The 24,800-nt window shown below is 38.5% G+C and overlaps 1 protein-coding gene across 1 annotated transcript in view; it reads right to left on the minus strand.

The window, feature by feature from the left end:
• The window catches only part of TMPRSS7 (transmembrane serine protease 7), a gene marked incomplete at both ends in the record, with an annotated part of 30,826 nt that continues 6,026 nt past the window's right edge, over positions 1–24,800 (minus strand). The window contains 14 exons of the mRNA XM_082061565.1: positions 1–171; positions 1,713–1,849; positions 3,405–3,673; positions 3,854–4,031; positions 5,548–5,664; positions 6,781–6,891; positions 7,517–7,624; positions 8,766–8,902; positions 12,717–12,823; positions 14,812–14,924; positions 16,201–16,331; positions 17,709–17,937; positions 22,683–22,721; positions 23,586–23,779. Coding sequence (XP_081917691.1) covers positions 1–171; positions 1,713–1,849; positions 3,405–3,673; positions 3,854–4,031; positions 5,548–5,664; positions 6,781–6,891; positions 7,517–7,624; positions 8,766–8,902; positions 12,717–12,823; positions 14,812–14,924; positions 16,201–16,331; positions 17,709–17,937; positions 22,683–22,721; positions 23,586–23,779 — 2,041 coding nt within the window. The remainder of the gene's footprint in view (positions 172–1,712; positions 1,850–3,404; positions 3,674–3,853; positions 4,032–5,547; positions 5,665–6,780; positions 6,892–7,516; positions 7,625–8,765; positions 8,903–12,716; positions 12,824–14,811; positions 14,925–16,200; positions 16,332–17,708; positions 17,938–22,682; positions 22,722–23,585; positions 23,780–24,800) is intronic.

Raw genomic sequence — 24,800 nt, forward strand, 5'->3', positions numbered from 1 at the left:
TTACAAGACTGAAGGCACAAATTTGTGGATCCATGGTGCAAAATTTGACACTTTTGTGTAGACACCAGGGAAATTTGGTCTTCCGCATCCATAGCCCCAGCTAACAATGCCAGTCAAAAACCATTTTCCATCTCCGTTGCTTTGACATGACAATGGTCCACCGGAATCACCCTAAAAAGAATACATTGAGTTGTCTGTGTTTACATTACAGATTATTAAAGCTGGGACAAAATTCCACATAATATATTTTGCCTGAGTAATTCCAACAGTGACTGTATCTTCCCATTCACACAATTCAAACCATCAGATAGTCAACAGCTCTTTTTTTCTTGAAGCAGAGGGGATTGCATAGTTCTACCAAAATCTGCTCTTTCAAAAGAGAGAGGGCTAGCTCTCACTCTTCAGAGGCAATACTAATGATATTACAATTCATGGACTTGATTAAAAATTGACAATTAACTGCCTAGCCTCAAATTTTCAGCTAACTCCAAAATCTGCTACTTAATATGCATTTTCATCTATATACTACTCATCTAAGGACTCTAAAAAAACAGTAAGCTTTTTTTAAAAAAAATTAACACTAAAATATAATTACAGTGTTTAATAATGATAACTTTCAAATTAAAACTAAGTCTTGTCCTCTAGTAGATACAAGCTAGTATTTAATTTTTAGGGACACATAATTTCTTTTTAATTAGTGCAGTTAAAATGAAGTGTGTTATAGACTTCAAAGCTTTATAAGGCATGGCATAATTCCATAATACGGGACAATGTAATTAGTACTCTTCCTTTACATGGTATTCTTGTAGAAACATATTGGCAGACATCCAGATTAAAAAAAAAAAAAAAAAGAAAAAGAAAAAAGTGCCACCATTTCAGGAAAAACCCTTGGGCCAAGCTTATACTTTCTTGTAAGACTGCTGTAGATCTGTAGATACAACCTCTCAGACATCTAGTGGCAAATTAAACATTAACAAAGCATTGGATACAATACAATAAAGGATTTCGAAAAGCAAAAGGTGAATTGGTCAAATTTAAATGTTTTGCAAAAAAAGTGCCTTCCTTCTAGACATATGTTTTGTTAGAGCTAGCAAACTATTTGCTTTAACTTTACAGGGCCTTAGGATATTCAGGTTGGCAGGGACATCAGAAGATAATCCAAATGAAGTGACCTGCTGTTCAAAGTAGGATTATCTTGAGTTGCCTCACAAAATTGTTAAAGATTTAACTTAGAAGATATTTTTTTCAATCCTTGGCAATTAACATTTCACACTTGGAGAATCAAATTTTCAACACTTTTCTTTGATTTCTGGGACAAAAGTGGAACACCAGCATTTTCCACAAAACAGAAATCCCTTGTTTCACTCAAGTCTAACAACTGCTAGACACAGTCATACATCACTTGCCCTTACAGAAATGCAGCCAAAACACCTGTAAATTATGCTTTTCCTTGGCTATATCTGAGCGAACAGACATATAACTGGAGAAAAAAATCTCCAGTTAGTGAAAATTGAGCTTAATATAACTGGTCTCACCAATCTCTAAAAGGCAGCTGGTACATTAAACTCCTCAGAAAGCCCTCAGACATTGCTTGCCTTGAGAGTCATTGTGGTCTCTCTCATTTTTATGTAGACCAGTAAAAGCCAGAATGTCTTGAAGACGAACAATGAAAGGCAAGATAAACTCTATTCAAAGTGTTTTAAGATACATACTTTGCACCCATCTCTTTTCCCGGACATTAGTCCAGCACAAAACATCCTAGCTGTGATGATCCCATATGTGGAATGACATAATGTTTGGTCAACAATTTCTACCTCTGCTTTCTGAAGAATTGCCGAGCCTTCATCATCTGGAAAACAAATTGAAAGAAGGATGATCCAGAGCATAGCATTTTACTCATCTATTAAAAGGCAAACGAAGAAATCTTCAGAAAACAACCACACTTACTTTTGACCTCCAAGATATTCCAGATTCCAAACTAACTGCAACAGTATAGAAAACCTCTTAAATATCAGAAATTTATGTAATGTGATCTTGGTCCTTTGGTAGCACCAGATACACTGACATAATCACTAGCGTCAGTTCTAATGCCTTTTGCAAAAGATGTCAAGATTTCTTATTTTGTTCTCTTTTTATTTTTAAAAGGAAACATGATTTTATAAAGGTATTTGGATCATCACAAGATATATTTGCAATTAGGGTGGTATCTCTGAAGGGGGTGGATCCAAAATTTAAAGTATGAGTCAGAGTTACAGAATGCAAAATGCTCTTCTGGCAGCATAAAGAATTTGGAAATATTTCAGATCTGTCCCTCCCTGTCTAAAAATTTTCCTAAAATACCTCTTATCTGTAAAATACATACTTCTGAAAAATCAGAATTAAACTGAATTTCCCCCTCCTTTCAATAAAACAGATCTAATAATATCAGCAGGTGATCCTCTTAAAATCTGAATATAGCCAAGAAAACTTCACCGACATATTCATATATGCAAGTGCTGGTTTAAATCATGAAAGTTTGCTTCAGAATTTCATTAAGCTGACATGAAATAAAGTATACTTTAAAAATACTGAAAAGGCTGATTTGGCAATCAAATTATATAAACCAATGAAGGGAGAAGAGGGGACCAGGGAAAAGAAATCCCTTCTTTCTTTTTGAGGCATCACATTTATTTTTAAAAAAATCAACTTTTAAATTGCATGAATGACTAACCAGTAGGCCAAAGAGGGACACTGCACCACACCACACGTCTGTACCACCATCCTTTTCTGGTAAGGAAAGGCCACGAGAGGGACCAAAGGTATCAGCAATTGCACAACAGAATGAGGACAAGATGGTGGAAGGGCCAGGTCTAACCCTGCCATGAAGCAGCCTGTCTTTACAGGGGTAACCATTTTGTCAATGGGGTGGCCATTTTGTCAATGGGGTGGTCATTTCGTTAAGCCACACTCTGAGGACTGAGCTGGCACCTCACATCTGGAGTCACTGCCACAGGACTGTTCAGCCTACAGAGGCTGAAGGCAAGAGGAGGGAGTTGTCGCAGTTTCATCCCCCTGCAGCAAGCAGCAAAGGGTCCATTTAGGACCTAACACACCTCCAAGAGTCACAAAGGGGAAAAATATTGCCGTGTTATTGCAGCGTAAGTGTAGCTCCCTGCAAGTCTTAGCTAACAACACAAGCACATGGGATTTCCAGGCCCACAAGACCAGCAGCCAATTTTCCTCAGCATGTGACAGTGTGTGCATGCAGGAACTTGTTTCTGTAGGACAGTAAACTCAAAACATTATGATTTTCTGCAAAACTCAGCCATGTAACAATAGCAGATGTTCTGCACACACACCCAGAGCTGTGAAGACTGCTGTTTACCTCGGAACAAAATTAGCTTGATTGAAGCTATGAAACTCACCCGTTTCTTGCTTTTGGCCCCAACCTGTTATCCAGCACTTGTCACCGCTGCGGACTTTGTGTGAAAAAGGAGGAATGCAGATTGGCTGGATGACATGGCTCATGGTGTCCGGCCACGGCTTGCTCAGCTGCAGCAGCGCAATGTCATAGTCATAGTTTCTGCTGTTGTAATATTCATGGACAATGATCCGTCTCACGGCAGATACAAACTTTGCACGGCCTTGCGTTTGCATCCCCAGGTGAGCACGCCATGATCTGGGGTCAGCCAGCCTGGTTGGAAGCAAACAAACAAGCTACCTCTATAAAAAAGTGCCCCAAAACACCCCCCAGTTGCAGGGCAGGTGACATATAAAAGCACATACCACCTCAGTGTGGTTCAAATTCTGGAAGCTAAAGGTGTATGGGGATGCTAGTGATGTCTTGGACAAAGTTAGGAGGAAGACTGCTTACTTGCTCCCTTGAAAGCAGTGAGCTGCAGACACAAGCCATTCTTTTGATATCACTGATGCCCCACAGTAAGCAGCTCCCACAAAATGGAGGCTGACCTGCCAGGGCCATTCACCTTCCTCAGTGTTCGTGCCACCCACAATACGAGAGATGGGGTTGCTGCTCTTGCTGCCGCCACAACCTGCAAAGGATATTTCAGGTTATAAGCTCCATCCTCAGTTCTTTCCCTTAAGGAGAGTTCTTCCCACATAGGACATGACAGAATCTTGCACTTTGAAATGTTTTAATCTATGTCCTTGTCCTACTCCAATCTGAAACTTTCTCTATTTGTCTACTCTATTCCTGAGACAGGAGGTGACTCCATAAAAAAGAGGCACTGGCCTAAGAAATTCAATAAGTTTTGGTTTTGGTTCTGCTGCAGAAATTGGCCCGTAAATATTTACTGTGTCAGAAATGTCAAAGGATCTCTTTTTAATCATAGAATCATTTTACTTGGAAGGAACCCTCAGGATCATTGAGTCCAAACATAACCTAACTTAGCTCTAGAGTCAGCCCTGAACGAAAGGAGTCCATCGGGAAGGAAGGAAGTTCAGTGTCATCAAGACACTTATTTCTTGCCAAAACAGTGGGAACAAAACCAGAAAAAGGTTTATAGTATCAGCCATATATGCGGAGTTTGGTAATATATTACTTCAGAAACCAGATGGTCCAATCATTAATTTGCATGGAAACAACTGAAAGCCTGAAAATGTTATATATTCCTAAATCACAGGTGAAGTAGTCATGTCTCAGCACAAAAAGCTGCATACTGTAATTTGAAGAGCAATGGAAAAAGACCCCTTTGTAGGGTCTCATGCCCATCCCTAGTGCATGCACATAAAGCCTCTGCACAGAAGTTTCAGTCCCACACTCCCACATGCAGGTGTTAATAATTCTGGGCACTTTCCAGCACTCAGCCAAAGACTCAAAAGCATTATTACTGTCTACAAACAGAGTTAGGCATATAGCTAGTATTTTAAGATGTCTGACTGTATCCAAGGCAGGTGCTGGCAGATTTGACATACAGATAGCATGTCAGAAACTGCTGAGGGCCAGACAAGATACCCAAGAACATTCAGTTTGAGCAACCAGTTTAACCCCACTTTTATTGCTACTACAGTAACAATCACCTGTTCACTTTACAGGAAATCAAACTGAAAACCTTGTACAGAGGTTACTTCAGGAAGATTTGAGACTAGAATCTAGCTTGATACTATGCAATATTGGGGTCTTCACTATTCAGAAGACACAACAAAGTGAAAGTTTTGTGGTTTTTATCTCTTAGCAGCCATGTCACTCCTGAGGTCCAAATACAGTCTGTCTCCAATAGAAGTAGCTGACACTGCTGTGAGCAATAAAAATGCTGCCTTGCCAGCTAGCCAAGTTCCCTCTGCAATTAAACCTGCTCCTTAACATAGTCACAGTAATCATTACAGCTAAGACTCCCCATAACAGTAAGCTCACTCTCCTGCAAGAACTTAAGAAATTCTGCAACCAGACTTGAAGTAAACTGATAGCTGTTCATTACCTCACCATCACTATCACAAAATAAAAACTCAATACTCGCTACATGAGTTGTACCCACTCCAAAACAGGAAGAAATAAAGAGCTTTATTGTGTAAAAAGTTCAAAAAGATGAACCTTTGAGAGGGACTTACTGCAGCTGCTTTCATCACTTCCATCAGTACAGTCCACAGTCCCATCACACTTTGCATTTTGTTTCCTAATGCAAATGTTATTCCTACACTTGAATGTGTGGTTGGTACAAGGAATACCTGAAATGGTTGTTAGGAAAAAAAAAAGTCTATTGGCTCAACTTAACACTTGAACACATGTCTGCACAGATAAAAGATTTATACATGTATTAATAGATTGGAGGGAACATAGCAAAGAGATCTTTGGCTGACATGCCTTAAACCAATCTCTAAATAGAATAAACTATTCAAGTAGAACTGCATCTATACTAAGGCTTTCATCAGGTTGATGAAGTCTGAATAAAGGTTTCCTCCCATCCTTTCCCATAGCCCTAATGAACACAGATACAGTAGCAAAAACCTAGTGAATAGTTGAAGCAAGTGTTAGGCTAGAAAGAGAAAACATCCAGTATTCTGGAAAGAAGACCTCCTTTATATTTCAGTATTACACATTAATTGAAAGATAGCAGTGAAAGCAGTCTTGCTCGTTGCATTCATTTAAACTGCAGCCCCGACCTTGGCATTTCCCTGTTTCCCTGTGGCTCTCAATAAATGAGGCCACTGAAACCCAATGTGTCTTGTCAACACACAGAAGTACCTTGTAACCATTTACACAGACTTTCTAGTCAAGCAGGTCAAAAAATATTACTTTTCTTTAAAAAAGTTCTTGTATCACTTCCCAGTTGTGTTCCCTTTCATATGTCATGGTGTCCATTTATTCTAAAAAGTTATGGCTGACTCAAAACTTTTATGTGCCTAATGCTAAATTTATAGCTTCCATAGCATTTTAAACAACTTAACCTTACAACCCTGAAAACTGCTGCAGAGCAACTATCATTTTAATAGTTATTTTACAGATGGTAAAACAAATCCAGGAAATAATTTGCACAGATTATGCTTTAAAGAGATAAAATCTAGGAGCCAAGCTTTAAATCCCTAGATCCCCATCCTCCACCCAGAGTGCTTAAGTCTTCTGCCAGGATTTTGCCAAAACAGATGTTCATGAGCTCATTAAAAAGAAACAGTTTAAATTAATAGTGGCTTCTTTCCAAGCTTATGAGAAAACTGAAGAGAATTATATAGCCTGAGTTAGATTTGGTAGTGCCTCTTAACTCTTTGAATATGACATCCAGTATCCAAGTCAGGATTGGATAGATGACAGAAGAGAGAAAAAAAAAAACAAGAGAGTAGCCTTACTGTGGGTGCAGTTCTGCTCATCTTTTCCATTCTCACAGTCGCTTACTCCATCACAGGCAAGCAGGTTATCCTGTATTGCGAAGCTGGAGTTACAGTTCCACCCAGGGACAACTTTAAAAACATAAATCAAATCAGCTACAGAAGCATGCTTGTAATGCCAACACTTCTGAATATGCCCCCATACCACTTTTATAGCTTTACTGCACAGTACAGGGATAAGTGTGAGTGTCACATTATGCATGGAGAAAATAAAGCACAGAGGAGTTAAGTGGCCCACTTCGCACATTGCCCCACGTGGAGCGGCCCAAGTTCTATCCCTCTTTCAGCATGGGCATATATTATCACTCTCATCTACTGTATGCACAATTATCATTCCCCCATGAAAATAAAATGAAATAAATAATCTCAACATAGAACAGAATTTTATGGTTACTAGCATTTATCACATGAGGAAAAACTAAAATACAGCCTATTACAGCTATTTTTGCACATCTAACTTTATTCCTTGTGCTTTCCAGTGCTAAACCATGTTCATTCTTAGTTTCATGGCTTTCTTGTTAACTATTAATTAAGCACTCAGGAGACTGACTGATAGTCTGTACCTGGGGATACAAAGGAAGCTGGAAACATTCTTTTCCCCCTAAAAAAAACTTCACCTTGTTTCAGCTGCCTTCTAAGACTAGAGAGTACATTCATTGGGTTTTCCAGTCAAGATCTCTAGTGAGTGAATACAAACCACAAAAGAGCTCATCGCTTCCATCGAAGCAGTGGTTTATCCCATCACAGCGCTGCGTCTGCTGGATACATAAACCAGTAGAACACTTGAAATGTTCAGGTGGACATGCTGGAGGTGAAAAATAAATAAACAAATAAATAAATCCTTAAATAGTACCTTTTCTCAAATATTGCCAGCTCATTTCAATTTACAGTCACTTATCTGTTACAAGAAATTATAAAGTTGATCTGAATTTAATAGTCTGTATGCATTGCCAGTACTCATTTAGTTCAGATGCTGAAAACCGTGATTTAAAAAAGAAGAAAAAAATCTCTAAATTTCAGCTGTTGCTGCAATATATACTGCAGGATCTACACTAGTACTGGACAAAATCAGCCCATGTTTATGGTGTAACACAGAATGGCTTAGAAAGCCATCTCTTTTAAAGGATGGTCTCACTTTCAATAACCAATATCTGCAGCACTCTGCAACTTCAGTTAGCAACTTGTATTGATGTGACTTGTGAATTACATAAATATTTGTCTTTTTAAATAAAATAACAAAGTTACCATATTTTTACATACTCATATACATTACATATGCAATGCATAAAATTTCTCTAATGTGATAACTAGCTATGACTAGAATCCATTGCTTCTCTACTATTTTAACAGCATGAATATGTAAGATTAACACAGGGGAAAAAGATATCTGGAAACAGTTGTCTGTTTCAGAACTTGAAAAAAACCTCACAGTCCATAGGCAGTTTTATCAACATTTTTAGATGATTTTTCAGCTCTGGTTTCTACATCCACATAAATTATTTAAACTCATGAAAACACTGGAGTAAGCAGTTGGTTATTTGGTAGTGTCTGTTCATTATCTGGAAGTCTTTGCAGTAACAGAAACACTGCAAACAAAACCTTGGGAGTGAAAACAAGCAGGAATAGCAGACTTCAAGTGGCTGCACCCTGGCCATAGCCATGCAGGAAGCTTTAAGGACAATGCAGAAGAGAGCAGACTGTGAGTGTACAGGAAACCAGAGCACGCTGTGCATGTCCACAAACCTTAGCTGCACAGCCTTGAGCAGCTAGAAAAGGCTCTTTGTTTGCGAGTCACCTGGATTTAGTAAGATTAGAAAAAGACATGAACAAAACCCCAACAAGTAATTTCCTGTGTAAACCTAATTAAGTCTGCTGGACCCGAAAAATGCTGGTTTGCAGTTCTGAAATGCAAAGACGGGTTGAAAAAAAGATAAAATCCTTCTTACGCTGGCTGATGTTATAGCTGCCATACTCCACCAGAAGTGGCTTCTCCGAGACCTTCGAACTGCACTGAAGCTCGATGTTGCCAGCAGAACTTGCAATGTGGAAGACTGTTTGGTGATCAACATAGTAACCGCAGTACCTAAAAGGGTTCAATAGAGTTCTAGAGGAGCCTTCATATCAAAATTGCCTTACATACAATTTAAATGTCAACATCACTGAAAATCAGCAATACAGTTATCTGCCATACTTTAATTAAGAACTAAAATCTGAAACAGTCATAATCTTTCATCACCACACACATCCAAGCAGAATGTTTTGCCAGAAGGTCTAGAGGAGCAGAGATGTAATGAAGAGATTTGTCAAGAGAAACATGGGTACTTTTGTCATCACTTCCAATATCTGTTCTCAAAAGACCTGGATTTTTGGGAACACTAAAGTGAATTTGGTGGGAGGTGAAATGCCAGCACAGTGAAGAGTAAATTTAGCTGCTCTGATTTTGAGAATTGCCCCTAAAGTGTGAACAAAGGCACTGGGATAAAATTGGTCCAACATCTTTGGAGACAGAGGGGAATAGATTTAGGGAAAATGAAATTATTTCTAAGTAGTCACACAGCTTTCATCCACCATTAGAATTCTGTAATTTTACCTTCAAAGGTCATGTCTTCAAATAACTACTCTAGATGAAAAAAAAAAATCCCTTCTTTGTGCATCGACTTTAAGCTGCCATTTTGGCAATGAGCTTCCTTGGACTTCTGCCCAGGTGCCACTTAACTCAGAGAAACCTAAATACTCCCTGATGCCAACAAACATTTAATCTATTATTGGTAATGGATTCCTATTGCTCCTCTCATCAAAGATGCCAAATATGTTGCAACTGACATTTATATGCCTCTCTATCTGGGGAAGAAAAAAAAAAATCACCAACCAAAACTCAACTCTTTAACAGGGAAAGTTTGTTGAATTAAGCTTTAAAAATATGGGACAGTTTTAAATGTAGTAAACCAGTGAAAACTGATAGTACAGGTTATTCTGGAAGTAGAAATAAGGACCTTCTCTTCTGTTCCACTAATACTCCCTAAAAATGCAGCTTTTATGTGAAAAACACCTGGCTTTAAGACTCCTGTCAAGAAAAGTACTTATCAGTCTAAACAGATTTAAGAGCAGAAGGAGTTGTATTGATTTTTAGCACACTTGGCACACACACTTGCTTGACAGTGGTTCCATGGGTATAGGTGTTGCCTGGTGTTCTGTGCACCCCACTGAAGCATGCCATAGGAATGGCCATGCTCATTCATATGTGTCCATATGTGCTTTATTTCACCCTATGAAACTGAAACATCCTTTTAAGACATCTAGGAGATTCTGTTCCAGCAATGTGGGGAAAAAAAAAGAAAACAATTTTAAAAATAGACTCTTATTTATCCTGAAAACAGATGCTTTCTATTATAGTAAAGTTCACTGTTAAAAAAAAAAAAAAAAAATCTATTAGGGCTGAGAATGAAAACTTCCTGCTACAGGAAGTCATCTTCTCACTCATTTTAGTGTTTCGGTCATCAATGTTCCCAACATAAAACAGCCTCACAAAGTGCATAGCAAAATGCCACCTAACCATCTGATTCCCGTCAATTAGCCCACAGACATTTTCTACATTTCACCTTCTGTCGATGACATAGACAACTTCCCTCCAACAAGCCTTAGAACCATTTAAAATAAAAAAAAAAAATAAAAAAAAAAAAAACAAACCAAAACAAAACAGTCTGCATTGACCATTTCTCAGCCACATAAATAAAAAAACAAAAACCTCATCTTGCCAGAAGTAGAGGAAGCTCCTGCCCATCTGTGGAAGAGCTGAGACAGATACATCAAGGAAGCTGTCTCCTGTACACAGTGAGAAATGCCATATGCTTGTGAGATTTGTGAGACAGAGCTACAGATCCTTCTAGAGGTGTTTTACTAGCTATTTCCCCAGGTTCAGGGCAAATGGAGGTTGCAAGGCACCATCTGTAACTCTCTGCCATTGTACAGAGAGAAATTAATTAAGGGGATACTGTCCAATCTGTTGAAACAGGGAGTAGTATGTGTTTTCAGGGGATGAGTAGATACATGCATCCTATAGCAGAGACAATGGGATGTTGCACCACCAGCTTTAATAAAAATAAAACACTAGCAACCTCTTTGTTCACGTAAACCTCTGACGGTCTCCCCACAGGGACTCACTGTTATTTCTGGCTATGAGAATTTCAGCAAAAGCAGTTCAGCAGCTGTAACTCCTCTGACTAGGCAGTGGAACATTCGTGTGCCCACTGGAAGAAAGACGAGGAAGAACTACATGGTTGCATTCAGCGTCTCTGGTTAGAAAATGTTGTTCCTAGAGGTCTGAAGGAACCTTAACTGCACCACCTTCAAGGCAGCAATCTATTTACCAAGATCACCCTCCTGAAGCTTCTTAACCACTTTACCTAAGATTGCAGAATATGCATGCTACAAGATGCAATTGCAGGAAGCTGAAAAGGTGGAGTTCTGCCCATTTCATTAACTATTAAAATTTTTGGGAAAAAAAGAAATCAAATATAATTTTTTTTGTGTGTTTAAATAATTTTTTTTTCAACAGATAGTAGACATAGAACAGAAAAACACAGAGGTTCAAAAGTTTTATTTTCAGTGAAAAACACACTTTCAAAGAAAACTTTGTCTTAGTCTACTTATATCATCAGCAATCTGCAATAGAAATCAAGAGCATGTGTTCTTGTGTGGTACTTAAAAAGTAACCCAAAGTGCATTTCTAAGGGTCATACTCTGACATTTGATTCTGTGGAATGTATGATTGGTAGGCTTATTTAAAGGCTGCTCTTTCACATAGAGAATCCTTATGATATGTTACGATATGAACACATTTTTTTTTCCTTCAGATTTTGCTTTTATTTGATTAATAACTTAGGCATCCCTAATATCTCATATCATTCCAATTGTGTCATAAAAAGATCACTAAGAAAACCCATAAACACACCAAATGTTGTCTGTTTTGACAGATATTTTTAGTTCAGCAACCAGTTTCAATCAAGCCACCATTTTAGGAGCTTCAGACAAATTGAATTTTCTCCATAGAAGCACAACATGGTATTAAAGAATAAAGTTTTTTACTCCCCTCTGTAATTCTTTCAGTTACACTTCTGAAGTCCTGAGTAACTTCACTTAGTTTCAGTAGTGAGTTCCAAAATTCAGTTTCGAGTCTAATCTTACTAAGGTTTCCATTTGAACAACTTTTTTAAAAAACTTTTTGAAAATTCCAATATCCTAAATCTAACCTTGCCTCATCACCCAGTGATTGAAAGATGACTTAAAAAACTGAAGAAAAAAAATGGGGGGACAATGTAGATGGGAAAGTAGCAGTATTTCAATTAAAAAATAGCAGCAATATTTTAATAAGAAACGTTTAAGAAATACAGTGGTACCTTGGCAGCCAATCTGTGAGGCTTCTCTTTCAAGAGGCAGTGACTGGAATGTGGAAGCAGTTACTCTTCTATTTGCAATAATCTCATTGTAGTAGCTTTCACTGAGAAGTTAATTAAGTTCTGTGTCCTCATGAGCAATCATAGAATTAAGTTACACTTAAAAGGGCTTTAACAGACCTTGTTCAACGATCCCAGAAAACCCCAAATTATTTTAGGGTTCACAGGACATCTGCCTTCACACAACTCTTTCCATTCCTTTTTCTCAAAAAAGTACCAAAGGCTCTTGTTTTCATCTTTCTGGTACTTTTCAAAAGAAAAAAATATATATATATATGTATACTTTACAAAGATTCAGTTACATCATCAGCCAAAGTGAAAGAATGGTAAGAGACACCAGTGAAGTACCACCGCCTTTTTGGAAATTTTCTGAGTAAACTGCAGTAGTGATGGGAAGATTTATTTTGGTAATGTTACTTTAATAACCCATGCAAAAATACTTACATGTGTTCATTAATTTTCCACCATCCTCGCTCACAGCCTTTAATATTCTTCTCACTGATGGTATAGTTATGAAACTTCAGAGCTATACCGAGGCCCTTCTGTGGAGTCTGTGCAAGAAAGACAGTGCAAGAAGTCTTCTTTTTCCTTTTGTGGACATAGTCCACAACAGTCTTCAGACTTATACCTCTGTAATTTTGATGCTTGGCGATGCCACGCTCTGGGAGCTGTGCTGACTTTGCCAGCTCCACAGCCAGCACTTGAGACACCTGCCAGCTATTCAGCCTGGAGTAAAAGCAAAGGCTGGCAAAGCCCCACCGCAGCTTCAGGCTTTCTCCCTTTCTAGCCAACAGTCCTTTCATCTTCAAAAAGTGCCATAGAAAGCAGCTTTTGTATCAAGATCAAAGCTCCCAAACACATCCAAATTCACTTGTGTAGGGACACACAGCCCCGGTGGATTGCTAGCTAGGATATGGCACTGAATACCTGTGTCGTCTTTGTAATACTAGGAGTTATTTCTCCCACAATATTGTAGCTTTCTGTGGGTGCCTGCTCAGCCAAGCATTCTTTAGGATTTTACAAAAGATATTTAAGCATGACAGTATCATGAGGGTTCATAGTTACTTAGAATTTCCTTTATTAAAAGGAACAGAAACTTTTTGCAAGACAAGAGCATGTTCCTTTAAAAACAAAGGCTAGTTTGCGACAAGAATCCAAAAACTGTGATTTTTCTCCTTCTCTAAAAGAAAACAATTTGGGAAATGAGGGAAGTTTCAGCATTGAATTACTGGGAAATTAAACTGTCTTGAGAAATAAGTATTAGGGGTTGCCCGTGTGAAGTGTACAGAAACTTTTTCCTCAGTAGTCCAGGGTGAATCAGAGACTTGAAGTTTAGCAAAAAAGTAATCTCCTTGGCTTTCTAGAAGAGGAAGAGGTCACGGCTAGTTGGTCTCCATCCAGACTGGTGTGATTCAATGTGGGCAACCACTAGCTTAACTATACGTATGTAACACCAGCAGCAAGATGTGTAAACAGTGGACTGCATCGTATCCATTGCCATATTCTTTAGAGAGGAAAACACTGAATGGCAAACCATAAATCAAATATAATATTTTAGGAGCATCAATAGGGAAACACTAATTGCAGTGACCACGAGATGATGGAGTTCAGCATCTCGTGTGGCAGGAACAGAATAGCAAGTAGAATTGCAACCCTGGACTTCAGCAGGGCTAACTTTGGCCTTTTCAAGCAATTGCTGGGGGAAATCCCGTGGGCAAGACTGCTTGAAGGAAAAGGGGCCCAAGATAGTTGGGTGGCATTCAGAGATTGCTTCTTCCATGCTCAGGATCAGAGCATCCCCACATGTAGGAAGTCAAGGAAGGGAGCCAGGTAGCCTGCGTGGTTGAATAGGGATCTGTTGGGCATGCTCAAGCAGGAGAGGAGAGTTTACAGGTCATGGAAGCAGGGGCTGGCCACTTGGGAGGAATATAAGGCTGCTGTTAGAGGATGTAGGAAGGCAGCTAGGATAGCCAAGGCCTCCTTAGAATTACAGCTGGTAGCATTTGCTTTTAGGAAAGTACCTGAAAAGATGCAGAAAAAGGCTATCAAGGACAAAAGAGTCTGTGGGATTATGCTGATTGTACAGACCATCTTAGAAGACAAAAAATCAATTTATTAAGCATAACAAAATTGACTAAAAAGAAATATCAGAGAAGCAGCAGTAATAATTATGTTGGAGGAGTCTTTTGTACATACTTTTTTCCCAAATTTTTGGGAGTGGGAAGAGGGGAATTAAGTAAAGTCTTACATCCTCTGCTGTGAAATAATTCTGCAGGATAAACATCAAAACTTAGCTCTTCACCTTTGTAACAGGGCAACTTAGGAACAATGTTCTCTTTGTTACAAGTAAGTGCACAGGGGAAAACAAAACAAAACACTACACCTGAGCACAGCCAGCTATTCAGCCATGTCATTTCTATGAAGTGCCACAACCATAAGGATGCAGGTTACTCCCTACACAATTGTTTCTGCTCTGCTTACAGGCTTTGTGTGCCCAAAACACGCAACAGTGCCTAAGAGAGAAAGACGTTTGTGTTACCTGGAAGTTCCATGCACAAAGACATTTTGGAGGATAATAGCTTGGGTAATAGGGACTTGTAATTCTCCCTTCATAGCCAATTTTCTCTTTTGTCACTATTGCTTTTCCACACTCTAAGAAAGAAAAAAAAAAAAAAAAAGAAAAGAAATAAGTAAAAATTGGTAAACTTTAATATATTTCCAGCAAAGCTGTTCAGTGGGCTAAGCATCCAAATTTATCAAAAGTCTTTCACTGCAAAACAGGGCATCTTAGGAATTACATTTATCTGGGTTTAAGCTGTAAAAAGTTACCCTTCCCAATGATGCAGACAGATAAGAGATGTAAAAGTCTAGGAATGCTTGCTGGGCTCTGCAGGACCAGGAGAAAACAGGAGACCAGAAGAAGTTTGTACTAGTTATTTCACTCAATGCAGTGCTGCAAACAAGTCTCAGACAAGTGCTGCACATGAATACACCCACGCTGCAGTAGCACATGAGGATCTACAGTCATAAAATGCAGCCAGTTAGAAAAGAAATGGACAACGTGCTAATCTAATCAACCTCCTTGAAACCAAAACTTTCTTTTATGACTACTGAATGGATTTAGAGAAGTCGTTAAAAAGAAAACACGTGCAAAAAAAAAAAGAAAACACAGACCTCAATTTAAACCAACAAGGCAAACAAAAATAACAGCCTTGAATTTAAAATTACTTATGATGGAGAATTCATCACATGCTTTTATGATGGTATTTTTGTGCTTAATTACACTAAACACGGAAAGTACGCAGCATCTTTCTGAGCAGCTTGAATTTCCTTTCATTGGGTTATGTTGAGTTTTTCTCCTTCTGTTGCTGGCATAGTGTTCCTTGTACTATTTGTGATTACGATTTAACCCCTTCTTGAAGCTTAAAGCACTTAAAAAGCAGATTATGGACTTGATACACAAACGTAACTGACTCCTTCGTGTTAATGAGGAGGCAGACACCAATAGAAAATGCAGACAGAGCTACTGAAGTTTTATTTCCTGAGAGTAGTTTTCAGTGCTGAACTCCTTCCACCTTTACAGTCACCACTGTATCCCAAACCAGGAGAGAGGCCAGAGCAGTGCGACACCTGGAATAACAACTCCATCTACTGGTACATTGCAGTCCTGACCAATTGGATTCAGTCAGCGCTGGTTTCAGCCTTCTACTTTCTTGTTTCACTTAAAAACTGCTAATCTGTACAGATTAAATTGCCCAAGTGGAAGACAGACACTCAGTAAGATGCAGAGGAAATGAAGGAGACAGCCATGTAGAAAAAAAGAAACTGGGATACAGGAGTCATTTATCCATAGGCAGGAAAATGACAGATGCTTCAGGATTTTAGACAGAAAATAATAAACACATTTCCAAACACAGAAGAAACCTACTTTCTTGTGTAATGACCTCAAAATAGCCATGGAATTCCTTCTGTTCTTTTATTTGTGCTGCCTTAAACATTACCAGCATGAGATTATTTGTGGACACAAGTGACACCAATGAATCAGCTGGTTCACAAGCTCTGAGGGGGTAGAAAGGAGAATATATACATGAGCCATTGGTTAAAATAATTTAAAATAAATAAATAAATAAATAAATAAATAAATAAAAGCCCACACCAAACACTTTGCTCTCATTTCGTGCATGAATTTTCCACTGCTGCAGAGCTTACCTACTTCAAAGCATTCTAAAATGTCCATGCTCTTAAACACAGAAGTACCTGTTACAAGGCCAGTTAAATTGCAGACATGAAAACAAAGTTGGAACGGTTAGCTCTATGAGATAATACTGACTTTCAGCCTTCACTCCAAGTAAAAAGGAATGAAGCCAGTAGTAAAGAAAGGCTTGTAGAAACAGAAAATTTATTTTCTTAGACCAACAGATTTAGCTTGTAATTGAGGAGTGGGAAAAACAAGCCAGTTATTCTTCAGGTCAGAAATGAAGAATCTGAACCAATCAACATCTCATTAAAAAAAAAAAAGTTGAAATGTTACTTTCCGTATGCATTACCTATCAGACATCCTCTACAGATACTATGAAATAAGCGAACACCACCTGCTGTTTTATAGACAAGTCAGTGATTCAGATTAGTAGAGGACAGCTCTCAAAGAGGACTGAAAACCCAATGCTCTTTCCAATGCCCTTTTTTGAGACGTATACACACACTGACAGGCCAGAGAAAAGGATTCCAGGGGTCAAAACACTGAGCTCTTCACCTGCTTGATGGAGGTGCTGTCTTCACCTTTTGGTCTGTCAGAGCCCTGTGGAATTAGTTACCAGGAATTTCAAACAAAAAAATCCCCAAACAAGCATACTGGATCATTAAAGAGAGGTTAATAATTAAAAAAACAACAACAACAAAAAAATAAGGCCACATCCCTCAACTCATCACAGTTTCAACTCCAGATTTTTGTAACCCTCTAAACTACTCAAGAAGAGCAGCCAAAAAAAAAAAGCACTGAACTGGAGAGCAGCAGTAATTATACAAGAGAGACTTTTAGAACTTTAGTCTTCATATGAAGAGCACCAACCTTCTTATGGAAGAAGAGCTTGTTTAGGGGAGGAAATGTTGAAGTTTTTCTTTTAGTTAGTGTCTGTTTCTGGATAAGAAACAAAAAATTCTGCCCAGTAATGTGTGGACTTCTCGTAGTTCTGTAGCTAGGTGAAGATGCACTCCAGTTGAAGAATAAAGGAGAATTTTAAGAATAATTTTCTGTTTCTTTTATTAGTAAAATCAGCTTTTCCATTTTTGTAAGAAAAAAAACATTGCCAGGTGTTATGTGTGTAATGCATGAAGATCAGAGTATTTTTAACAAAACAAAAAACAGCAAGTGCAGATGACAAGTCTTCAGAAAAAAAAAAAAAAGTCAATGAATTCTCAATTAACATTTATACTCACCGGTACAGTATCTTATGTTTGATTGGCATCAGAGAGTCATAAATGGTTAGCGAGTCAGTGATGCAGTTATCTGCTTCAATCTGGAGGGATACTATTGAAAGACGAATAAGATGGCCCACGGATGCAATCAGCTTAAAATAGCAGATCATTCCCCCTGAGGTAGTGTGGATATCCAGAGGAAAGTGCTCATGTAGGCGATCGGCATATAGATCATACATACAATTTGTTCCTGTGAAAATGCCACATTTTCAGCACTGGACACTGACTTCAAAACTGTTAAATCCACATGGCATTAAAAAAAAATCCTTAAAATTATTTTAAATTAAAACAACACATGAAAGCATATCTACATCTAAAACCAAACTTATCTGTGCCAGTTACTATTTTAATATTAGTTACAAGTCTGTGGTCAAAGGAAAAGTCTATTCATAAAACTACAGAGCATGGCAAACAGTGCTGTAAATAAGTCTTTGCAGTGTATATTCATTAAATCACCACCATTTTGTACAGCAGGTATTTGCAGTTAACAACACTCTAATAGATTACTTAAGTCAAACAATAGTTTGCTGGGAAACATTAATCTATTTTCAAGGCATAAATCAACTGCTTGCCCCTAAAAATATTAAGATATTTATAATAAAATAAAAGCAAAATAAAAATCCACCAACATGTCTATATTACTCTGAGATTTTTAGATTGTTGTTCAAATATCAGGGGTCTTGATATTTTACTGTGAAATGAGGTATAAGTGTTACCACTAAATTCAGGTTCATCAATTCCTTCATTTTGGAAGGGATGCTAAGATTTTCTCATTCAATGTCCTGCTCAAAGCAGGGTCAAAATTAATTTAGACTAGGACTTTGTCCTGTCAAATCTTGAAAATTTTGGAGTATTAGAAGTCACTATTAGAAATTGAAGTACTGTAAAATAGAATCAACACAGCCTACACAACACTAATTAAAAAAAAGGAGGAAAAAAAAAAAAAAAGATTGTGTCACAATTTAGATAAGAATAATAAGAAAATTACCCTATTTGCATTCAATTTTCCAAACAAACTGAAACAACTGTGACTTTCCAGTCAAATATACTGAGGTCTTTATTTCAATTCAATATTGCAGCTCACAGTCAGCAAAAAGCTTTGGGAGTTTTTGTTTTGTCATAGCTAAAACTCTTAATATAGCTCTTTGAGGGGTGAGAAGGAGGAAAAATGCAAACTAGGGAGAATAAGATCCACAGTATTTGCATTAGTTGCTGCCTATTAAAAAGACAAGTCTCTGAAATAGTTACCACCATGGAACACCAGTTAGAGCACTGTGAAAGTTCACTATCAATTGTTGACTCAAATTAAATCTTCGCCTCTTAACCACCAGTTATTCAAGACAGGAAGTGGCAGGCTTTGTCCAACTTCCACTTCTAATTTACAGTCTTGAAACTAATGCTATGAATGTTGGTGAGCAATCTGTAAGGGTCACATACCATTCAACTGAATTACAGTTATAACTAAAGCTTTGCTTGAGCCATTGTTCTTGCTTCTTCCTTCTTGTTCTTATCTCTTCCCAATAACATTCTTTTTATAATAGTTATTTGTGTTTATTAACTCACCCTTAACAAAGTCAGCTTTGATCATAATCTTTAGAATTATGTGACTATCATTTCTGCTACATAGTTAATGTGACATGCTTGCTGCTGGTATGGAGCACACTGCAAAAAATTCAGAGCTAGCTCTGGAACTAGAAGTAGCGCAAGCATACCAGCTTGAAACCACAGCTGGATACAGTCTTTACCCAAACAAGCCTTGCATAGCCAGATACCATGGCAAGGCAAGTCACCAACATTGGTTGAATCTCTACAAGTCTCTTCTCCAACACATTCTTCAATAAGTTTGCATTTCAGTGCTGTTCCTGAAGTAACAACTACTCCGAATTCAATACTCAGGCCTCCTTAGAATTGAACCTGGTGAGAGGGGTCAAGGACAACAGGAAGAGCTTTTTCAAATACGTGGCAGATAAAACTAACACCAGAGGCAATGTAGACCCACTGATGAACGAGGTGGGTGCCCTGGTGACAGAAGACACAGAGAAGGCAGAGCTACTGAACACCTTCTTTGTCTCTGTCTACTCTGCCAGAAGCCGTCCTGAGGAGCCCCGTACCACTGAGGCCCCAGAGGAAGGCAGGACAATGGAGGAGTTTGCCTTGGTTGATGAGGATTGGCTTAGGGAGCAGTTAGGCAATCTGGACATCCATAAATCCATGGGTCTGGATGGGATGCACCCGCGGGTGCTGAGGGAGCTGGCTGAGGTCATTGCTGGACCGCTCTCCATCATCTTTGCCAAGTCTTGGGAAAAGGGAGAGGAGCCTGATGACTGGAGGAAAGCAAATGTTATTCCAGCCCCGAAAAGGGCAAGAAGGAGGACCCAGGTAACTATAGACTGGTCAGCCTCACCTCCCTGGGAAACTGATGGAACGACTTATCCTTGGTGCCATCTCAAGGCATATTAGGGATAGGAGGGTCATTAGGGGCAGTCAACATGGCTTCACCAAAGGGAAGTTGTGCTTGACCAAACTCATAGCCTTCTATGAAGACATAACAACATGGATGGATGATGGCAGAGCAGTGGACGTGGTCTACCTTGACTTGAGTAAGGCATTTGACACAGTCTCCCACAGCATCCTCACAGCTAAACTGAGGAAATGCGGTCTGGATTATCGGGTAGTGAGGTGGACTGCGAACTGGCTGAAGGGAAGAAGCCAGAGAGTCGTGGTCAATGGGACAGAGTCTAGTTGGAGGCCTGTATCTAGTGGAGTGCCTCAAGGGTCAGTACTGGGGCCTGTATTATTCAATATATTAATCAATTATTTGGATGAGGGAATAGAGTGCACTGTCAGCAAGTTTGCTGATGACACAAAGCTGGGAGGAGTGGCTGACACGCCAGAAGACTGTGCCACCATCCAGCGAGACCTGGACAGGCTGGAGAGTGGGGCAGGGAAAAATGTAATGAAATATAACAAGGGAAAGTGTAGAGTCTTACATCTGGGTAGGAACAACACCAGGTACAAACTGGAACACAAAAGGTTCCACTTAAATTTGAGAAGAAACTTCTCAGTGAGGGTGACAGAGCACTGGAACAGGCTGCCCATGGAGGTTGTGGAGTCTCCTACTCTGGAGGCATTCAAGACCTGCCTGGATGCGTTCCTGTGTAACCTCATCTAGATGTTCCTGCTCTGGCAGGGGGATTGGACTAGATGATCTTTTGAGGTGCCTTCCAATCTCTAACATTCTGTGATTCTGTCATTCTGTAATAACTACATGAATCTTCATGCCAAATTGCTCTCAAAATACAAGCAAGCGATGCACTTTCCTTGTATGCTGCTGCATTAATATTTTCATATCTGCACCGTGTTTTGTATTCCTAAGCAGACACACCCAAGGGATCCCAAAGAATGAAACTGCACCAGTATAAGACTTTCTGAACTCCTGTGGCAATCCATGTTGTTGTTCTCCTGCAACTTTGTTGTATATCAGCACTATGCTTCTCATAGATATGACGTGCCACCTGTGGTTGACTACATTGTAGTGTAGTCTAGGTGTCTACAAAACAGCAGGTCACTCCTCTCTCCTTGTGTGAAAGATACCATGTAAGTCCTAACAAAGCCTTAGTATCAATATTTGTGATACATTCCACTCCTGATTTTCTTCTCTTTTAGGGACTGCACTCTGGGATAACTTAGAACACGAAATCTGACTTTACTAGTTCCTCTCCCCTGGAACATTTAATTGGGGGATTAAATTGCTATGCAAGTAAGCACAAATATACAAAATTATTTTATATAATAAAAATGCATGTAAGGAGATGTGACAAAGGCCAATATTGCTATGCTTTGCAGTTTAAACCAGGAAAAGTTTTGAGCAAAGGAATGCTGTAGCAAACTTGTCTTGAATTTTGACAAATTATGGGCTGATATCAGTCTAAGCATTGCAAACGATGGCCCAGGGTCTGTGACCCAAAGTCTGCTTGTGGACCGCAGAACTAGGAGATCTTGACTTCACTGCACTGACAAATGTAGTTGTTTAATACTAAGAAAGTATGCAAGCTAAAACCTTGTAATTTAACAAGTGGAAATCACAGATAGAATTATAACAACTTAAGGTCTCAGAAAAGAAAAGTACAGACATGGAAAGGTATAAATCCCTTAAAAAACTGAAACAGTGCAACTTTATGAGATGAATAGTAAGCCTATGTCAAGGAGCAAGGGTGGCCAGCATTGGTGGCTGATTGACAACTGCTGGCCTAACAGGGACTTATCAGATGTACGTAAAGGTGATTAGTATACTATTGCTTAACTTATTAGCACATTTTTTTCTAGGTATCTGCTCCACATACTCATGCATGTAGATGTGCTGTACTTTTAAACTGCTTGTAAAGTTTCTGCACACAGCCAAAGAACCCTACTGGGAGGTTTACAACATGAAAACAAGCAGGTATATAAGTAATATCTCACATAATCCCAGCAAAACTGAACTGCTTAAACTAATTTTTGTCAGGGAATTCATTCAAAAGAAGAACTCATCGTTAACCTTGGAGAAAAGGGAGGGAACAAGCCAAAAGGATGGACAAAAGCATTGCTATCATTCAGCATAAAAACCAATAGACTTAAATTCAGTACTTTCCAGTTTAGAAAAGGTTCATCTTCTCTTCAACACAGTGAGCAGCAAACAACTGACTGAGTTTACTTCCTAGCATGCCACCAGGTACATCTTAAAAAATTTACCAGTCAGATTAAAAGCAGATAGTTTCTGTATATGTTGCATGCAAGACACTCAGTCACTCTTATAGGAAGTCAGGACATAAATACCAAGGCTGAATTGAACTGTCTTATATTAACATTGAAAAGTGTCTTTGAGTCTAAGACGTGAACTCAAAGTTTTGTTCTCCACCTTTCCTCTGCCAGGAAGCTGCCAAAATGGTGAATTACCTGTTCCTGTTGTTGACCAATAATCTGACCGAAGACCTGCTGCATAGAAAAAGAGTTGTATGAGTCTTCTCATTTGCCTGAAATCCAAAATTAGGGGTTTAACTCAATCATACTTTAATCCTAACACTAAACACACAGGATAAAAGAGTTCTCTCCATAAGGAAGGCTGCCTAAGTCCCCTTAATTTCTGCAAATCCCACAAACAGCTTCAGAGGTATCATGTCCCAGATATCTCAACAACTGAGGCAAGAAGAGACTACATGTCAATTAAGCAGTCAAATTCAGCTGGAGGACTGAGACAGAAGTACCCAGGAGGTCATTTTCTCACCCTTGGCCACAAAGTCTTTCTCACCTTTCAACTGAAGTTTGTTCTGTTCTTTGTTCATAGAGCTGAAAATCATACAACATTTTGTACCTAATTACATGAAACAGATGAATTCCACATCACCAACTTCCTCCTCAAGCAGAAATGGCAGAGGAGTTGTTTAACGAATGAGCAGCTTTATAATCCATTTTTTAATCTTTAGTAAAGGGATGACAAGAATCTCATTTTCAATGGAAGTTTGATCAATGCAGAAGCCATAACCCTTCATCTTTTTTATACTTTTGAAGTCACAGACTAACCCAAATCTGAGCTGCCTACAAGGTGTCAGGCTTAGCTCCTGAATATGAATGTAAGCACTCTAGATACAGGAAGTTTTGTAATGGATATTCACAAGGACACTAGGTAACTTGATTTCACCGCAAATCTGGTTTTCCTTTCCCCCCCCCTTTATTTCCTATAATAATTTTAGCATTAGAAACCAAAGATTTTGGTTTATTTATAGAATTTGCTACTCCAAGATAAAAATGTTTGCTTAACAAAGTGTTTCCTCAAGGATATGGGTATATGCTAATACTAACCACTTAGTACAATGGAGTCCATGTCAACTGCAAGACCCTGGAGACTTCCCACAGAGGTCCTGTTGATGATACTTGTCTGAATGGAATCCTTTAAAATGGCAGCCACACAATCTTCACACAGAGCTTGGCCTTTTGCCTGTGGTACCACAAATACGATCCAGAAATGAATAAGAAGGCCTCCATTGTTGTTGTTACTGAAATAAGAAGGTTCTATAGATTATCATGATGTTGAAAGTTTTCTGAAGACTGCACTTTTAACACAAGCTTACGAAGTATAAATTTAGAAGTGTATGGCTCATTTCCATCTTGCCTTGTTACTTTTACACAGTGAATGTATTTTTTTTCCTCTTAAAAAAATAAAATAATAAAATAAAATAAATTCCAAAAACACTCTCTTTGCACCCATTTGGGAATATCCACTAGGCTGATTTCCTGAGGTTTTTTGACTTTTGAGATCTATTGGAATCATAATATCTGCTTGTATTAGATCTGGATTATCTCCTAAAGATCAAAACAGAAGTAGTAAAATTATTATTTCCAGAAATGCAGAACTCTGCATCATTCTACATCTTACCATGTACTATTCACTGCAGTATGTAAGAAATGATTCCTAGAGTATTTAGGCAACACATTAAAGTCTGTATATAGTCATCTCAATCTTTACCTCCTTGTGGGGAAAAAGACCTTTAAATCAAATGTACACCAGAAATTCCTGTTCCTGAACTGATATTATATTTAGTTTATGAGGACTGAAATAACTAATCTTCTAGCATTAATTGCACACATAATATTAGATAAAGTGTGCTTTATTGCAGTATACTTTCCCCTTTGTTCTATCAGTAGAGAAGAGTTTTATACCAACAACAGTACTTATAAAATAAATGCAGCTTAGTTAATAACGCAGAGTTTTTCTCTAACAGCATGTTTAAGTGGTTAAACTTCTGTGTGACCTATCAGCCAAAGTATCATCAAACCTCTTTAGAGATATTATTTCTGTTGACCTTAGATTATACTCCTGGCAGACAAGGACATGCTTATATGACTTTAGTTTGCTCCTACTTTTGTGACATGAAATGGTATAGCTTGTAAGTGTATTTTGCTATCAGTAAAAGCACATAGCAAAGAGATTAAATTGTAACCACCAAAAATAGGCTTCTTTTGTGGGTTCATTACATTGTAAACTACACAAGAGAAATGCATTTACATTAACCACAG

The sequence above is a fragment of the Streptopelia decaocto genome (assembly GCF_964273445.1).
Source record: "Streptopelia decaocto genome assembly, chromosome: 1".
Classification (NCBI taxonomy): Eukaryota; Metazoa; Chordata; class Aves; order Columbiformes; family Columbidae; genus Streptopelia; species Streptopelia decaocto.